The 6,000-nt window shown below is 42.5% G+C and overlaps 1 protein-coding gene across 1 annotated transcript in view; it reads right to left on the bottom strand.

Annotated features, from left to right (window-relative positions):
• Nucleotides 1-252: 252 nt before the first annotated feature.
• htr7c (5-hydroxytryptamine (serotonin) receptor 7c) overlaps nt 253-6,000 on the bottom strand; it is a 90,935-nt gene continuing 85,187 nt past the window's right edge. Inside the window, exon 2 of the mRNA XM_034171075.1 lies at nt 253-1,192. Within this exon, the coding sequence (XP_034026966.1) occupies nt 454-1,192 (739 nt within the window). The 3' untranslated portion in view covers nt 253-453. The remainder of the gene's footprint in view (nt 1,193-6,000) is intronic.

Genomic DNA, 6,000 nt, shown 5'->3' with positions numbered 1-6,000 from the left:
TTAAAAAAAAAACTTTCAATGAAGAGGCTCAGATTGTGCCATGATACAATTACCATTAATGCATCATTTTAGTTAAGAGACAGCCGTCCATTACTTTTTGTTCTCCTTGAAAACCAGAGAATTATTGTGCTTACATGTCAATTCCTGTCACTACATTATCCGGACATTGATCCGCCCGCAGGAGGGAATTGTGGCATATGCACCAAAACAGTGTCGACTTGAATAGCCCATCAAATGCGCTTTATGATTATCTTTCTAAAATTAGAGTGACTGAGAAGTGAGAACCATGGATACTGAAGTGTTCATGCTGTTTCTTTGTCTTTGCCACGAACTGAGTCCATCATCCTGTCAGTCTGTGTTGTGTCTGCAGGCCTGCTGTGTTCTGGTCAAGGGCAGAAATCCAGACTTTATAGACCCAGTATGAAGCAACATTTGCTACTAAACTGCTGTGCTTCACACTTTGAGGGCCTCATGCACGCCGACGGCAGACAATCTGCGGTTGATGTTGCGGTAACGACAGCGGAGAAGGTCGCGATACGTGGAGCGCAGGTCTCGGTTGAAAAAGGCATAGATGAAGGGGTTCATTAGTGAGTTGGCGTAACCTAACCAAAGCAGCGTACGTTCCAGCCAGATTGGCACACAGCTACACTCCACCCCGCAGATAAAAGGCCTGGCGGTGGACAGGATGAAGAACGGCAGCCAGCACACGGCAAACACACCCACAATCACCCCCAGTGTTGTGGCTGCTTTCTGCTCCCGTTTGAAGATGGAGATGTTTCTGCGCTCACGGTTCAGCAGTCGAGATAAAGCGGCACACTCATCTGCCACACCTGGTGGTTTCAAACCCTGCATGCGCAATGCCTCATTAGCCACTGTTTCAAGGCGCTCGCGGCGTGAAAAGTCTGTGAAGCGATGCTTGGCGCCACTCTTCCGGGCTGCCTTAAAGATCTTGTAGTACATGACCAGCATGACCAGCATTGGAATGTAAAAGGCTACGGCTGTGGAATAGATGGTGTAGCCAAAGTCTTGGCTAATGAGGCACACACCGGCTGTGTGGACGTTCTTCGCCCAGCCACAGAAGGGTGGTAGGGTGATTGATGCAGACACCAGCCACACCCCAAGGATCATCTTTGCCATCAGTTGGCCATTCTGTCGTGCTGGGTAGGTGAGAGGCCGAGTGATCCCCAGGTACCTACAAGGAGATGAAACCAAAGGAATGTTACCAAAACAGCACTATATCCAAACAGGCTCCGTGGTGTGAATGCAGTGACTCACAACACCTGAGCACGCGTCCTGTCTTGAGAATTGAGGCAGTAGTGTTAACATGAAGCCATCGTGCTGTCCTTGTTTTTTTTTCCCCAGTTTCTGCTCTATTTTTAATCACCTACAGTGCATCCAGAAAGTATTCACAGTGCTTCACGTTTTCCACATTTTGTTATGTTACAGGCTTATACCAAAACAACCCGGGAATAAAGCCTTTACCCTGAAGGTGAGCAAGAGGACATGACAACAGATGCCCATTCTGTGTTAGCTGCATCTGTGCACAGACATTTTCAGATCTCTCCAGAGATGTTCAATCAGATTCAGGTCTGGGCTCTGGTTGGGCCACCCAAGGATATTCACAGACTTGTCCTGAAGCCACTCCTTTATATCTTGTCTGTGTGCTTAGTGTCATTATCCTGCTGAAAGATGAACCATTGCCCCAGTCTGAGGTCAAGAGCGCTCTGGAGCAGGTTTTCATCCAGGATGCCTCTGTACATTGCTGCATTCATCTTTCCCTCAATCCTGACTAGTCTCCCAGTTCCTGCCACTTAAACACATCCCCACAGCATGATGCTGCCACCACCATCCTTCACTGTAGGGATGGTTTTCTTCAAACATGACGCCTGGCATTCACACCCAAGAGTTCAATCTTCATCTCATCAGACCAGAGAATTTTGTTTCTCATGGTTTGAGAGTCCAGGTGCCTTTGCGCAAACTCCAGGCGGGCTGCCATGTGCCTTTTGCTAAGGAGTGGCTTCTGTCTGGCCACTCTACCATACAGGCCTGATTGTCAGATTACTGCAGAGATGGTTGTCCGTCTGGAAGGTTTTCTTCTCTTGCTTATGTGATTTCTCTTTTTTTTAAGTAAATTTGCAAAAATCTAAAAAAAAAAAAAAAAAACTTTTTGAGATTGTCATTATGGGGTATTGTGTGTAGAATTATGAGGGAAAAAGTGAATGTCAGCCATTTTGGATAAGGCATAACATAACAAAACAAAATGTGGAAGAGTGAAGTGCTGTGAATACTTTCCGGATGCACTGTATATAAAACAAAAGATCCAAAAGACTGACCTGACTGGACCATTGATATCACAGCACTGTTTCAGACTTTCTACAATACATCTGTACATACTGTATAAAATTATATTCTATGACACTCGCTCCGCTGTGGTGACCTTGAACAAAAACAACAACAGGAATACAGGCATTAATTCACTTTCACATGGCAAACATACTCAAGGTGGGAAAACGTCTGAGATCTTACAGTTATTGATATTTAGTATTAATTTTTAAATCTTAAATATGCAAATATGAAATGGCAGTAAGCTCTGTTTGCCACAATGTAAATGAAAAAATAATTACACAGGCGAGCTGTAGAATCCCTGCTGCAGACCAGAACTTATTAAAAACTGAAAACCATGATGTGCTTGCACTATTGATCTAGATCAGATTTGCTTAGAAAGTACAGTAAAGCTGCAACTGCACTGCATCTGAAAGTGTCCAATTATGTGTCCTCGTCCCAATTATGTGCCCCAGACATCTGTCACAGATTTCGCATTTTCTGACCAGTGCACAAAAAAGGCTGGACAAACCGTATGATTTTTATTTCTCTCTGGACCATATGTCAAATACAATAGACTCCTGAGGATTGTAACCGACATGAAACTTGCATTTAAACACTCATTTCAGAATCTGTCAGGGTTGCCATGACGACCACTAAACGTCCATCATTTGTTACCCACGGCACAGACCTGTGCTGGCATCGAGGCACCGCTCAGGACACAGAAAGAAAACTAAATACACAACCTATCTTGGAATTCCCCTCTACTTTTTAAATGCTCCTCAACATGTGTGTCAGACTGTGCTGCCTGTATAGGACTTACTTCTACTTTGACAAAGAACGCTATATGTTCATCCAAATCAATTTCTTGTTTTGGGGCTTGTTTGCAGGATAACACAAAAACAAATAAACACAAAACCTTCACCGTGTTTGCTTCTCAACCGGAATTGAACTTGGGGATAGATTTGGGACATTGCTAGGGACTTTTCTGCTTTATTGGATCATGTTCATTTTTGTACTGCCTTCTTCATAAACTTCTGTCATCACTCTTCACATTTTCTCCTTGATCGTCATTTCTTTGCAGTACTAAACTTCAAATTTTTGTATTTATCCTTTGTGTGGATTTTGGGTTCCATTTGAGCTAAAGATGATAACTGACAGGTAGCCCAGTAGAGGTAAACATATAGTGTTTCCTCTCTCTGGGGTTGTTGGTAAGAATCCATGAGATGACACCTGCGTTATTTATTTATTATTGGGTGTAACCCGGTGCCCATTTTTATTGTACAGCACTTTGATCAACCGCCATTGTTTTAAATGTATTTTCGAAAATTAAGTCTGAGTTGAGTTCGAGTTGAAATGGCCTCAAGTATGCTTTCTAACATTCCGAGTCTCAACAGTGACAGGTGTATGCACTCCCACATTTACTTTGAGTTGTAATTTTGGTCAACTGAATGGACAGGATCAAACAGTAGTCTCCATGGACTATAATATTTGTAGATGACAATGTTATCTGTAGTGAGAGTACAGGGCAGGTTGAGACCAGCCTGGAGAGGTGGAGATACACTCTGGAGAGAAGAGGAATGAAAATCAGTTGAAGCAAGGAGTGCGAGTGTGTGAGGAGGACCACTGTGGAATAGTGTGGTTACCAGGAGTAGAGGTGGTGAGTTTAAATATTTGGGGTTAACTGTCCAAAGTAATGGAGAGTGTGGTAGAGAGGTGAAGAATAGAGTGCAGGCAGGGTGCTGTGGGTGGGGAAAGGTGGCAGTGATTTGTGACAAAAGGGTATCTGTAAGACGTAATGGAAAGCTTACAAGATGGTAGTATGACCTACTATTTTGTACAGCTTAAGGTGCCCTGACACTTGCACGACTTTGATCCGTGCACTTGCATGTACTTTGTTGTGATGATCCCACCACACTGTGTATATAAAATAATTACTTTGTAGCGGATTAACCATTTTTTCTCAGAGTTTGGCTGTTGAAAACACTTCTAATCACACGCTCTTTATCACACGCTTTGAACCCTGCAGCTTAATCAACTGAAATACGTCCATTAATGCATTGATTGGCAGAGTAAGAGACACGTAGTACATTTAAATTCATACCTGTTAGTTTCAGTGGGATTCATCTGAAAAAATAATCGTCCTGAGATTATCCAAAATGGTCTAAACGGTGAAGAAACATCCCTCTGTACATAGCTGCACTGTGAGAGCTCCTCTCTCCCACTGAGTCTTGGTGATACCGTCAGCCACAAAGAAATAAAATAAAATAAAATAATGTTAAAATTAGTCCGTTTTGTTTTTGTGTCGACCGGACAATAGCACTTCATCTTCTGCTTCTTCTTCTTCTTTCGGATCCAATGGCGGACGGCACCAGTTTAAGGTGCATTTACCGCCACCTACCGGCTGGTGAGTGATCGCTGAGATTTTACAAAACCTTAACTCCTGGCAGCCATAGTCATTTGTTTACATGCGATGAAGTAAACCAGTGTCCTTTAGATATTTAAGTATTTTTTTTTGCACAAAGTGTGATGGTTTATGCAGCAGATTTCCAAGGGACAAGGGACGGTAACACTGTAACGTCCAAAAAGAACCTGAACTACATTACCCACAATGCTCCCTGCATCGACCGGCCAATAACATTTTGGTCTTAATGATGATGTCATCAGCAAGCGACAGCCAGTCTGCCATAAATAAACACACAACAGATGAACTAAAATGTTTGATTTTAGGGTTTACAAATGTTTTTGACCATTAAACTTTGCTCACTTTACCAGCAAAAAAAAAATGTTATCGGACTGAAAGTTATCGGAACTAAATTTATCGGGAGATAACTGGTCTGATGATGGTTTTAAAACTTATCTGAAAAGCTAATCCGCTAGCAAAAACATTAGCTTCGATAATTATCTGCTATCGGATCTGCTGAACTGTGCCCACTACTGCTTCTGGAATCACAGAGGACTGTTTCATCTGCTGCTTTTTTCCTCTCATACTCTCTCCTGTGCTTAATGAGGTGGAGAACGCATTGGAACCATCTAAAAGGTAACTATTTGTAATATTTATATTGTAATAGCTTGGTAAAACAGTTGCATGTTCATTCCTTCTTATGAATAGCTGTAAAATGTTTATGATAGTTTTAACATCTCGTTATAATTGTTAGTGTTGGTTCAGATGAGCTGCGCTGTGATACAGTGCATTGACGCAATCATTTGCACGTACACGCAGTGTTTTTGAATTGTTTGCATAATGTTCACATGAAGTTCCCGTAATTAATGTGTGATGGAAATTTTGACCATTTCAAAATTTTCTTTGCATATTTGCTTGAAGCCACATGGAGTTTACAATAGTTTACAGTGAGTTTACAACGGTTTACTCTCCTGCACAGCAGAGTGCATGCAAGTGCACAGATCAAAGTCGTGCAAGTGTCAGAGCACCTTTAGAAGTGGCTTAGAAGTGTGAAAAAAAAGACAGGAGGCAGAGCTGGAGGGGTCAGAGCTGAAGATGTTGCAATTCTTTTTGGGAATGACAAGGATGGACGGGATTAGGAATGAACATATCACAGGGACAGCACAGGTAGGACAGTTTGGGGACAAAGTCAGAGGTGAGATTGAGATGGTTTGGACATGTGCAGAGGAGGGACCCAGGGTAAATAGGGAGAAGGATGCTGAGGATGGAGCCAC

The sequence above is a fragment of the Thalassophryne amazonica genome, chromosome 5 (assembly GCF_902500255.1).
Source record: "Thalassophryne amazonica chromosome 5, fThaAma1.1, whole genome shotgun sequence".
Classification (NCBI taxonomy): Eukaryota; Metazoa; Chordata; class Actinopteri; order Batrachoidiformes; family Batrachoididae; genus Thalassophryne; species Thalassophryne amazonica.
Note: the sequence above shows the minus strand (reverse complement) of the source record. Positions and strands in the feature narration are given on the sequence as shown.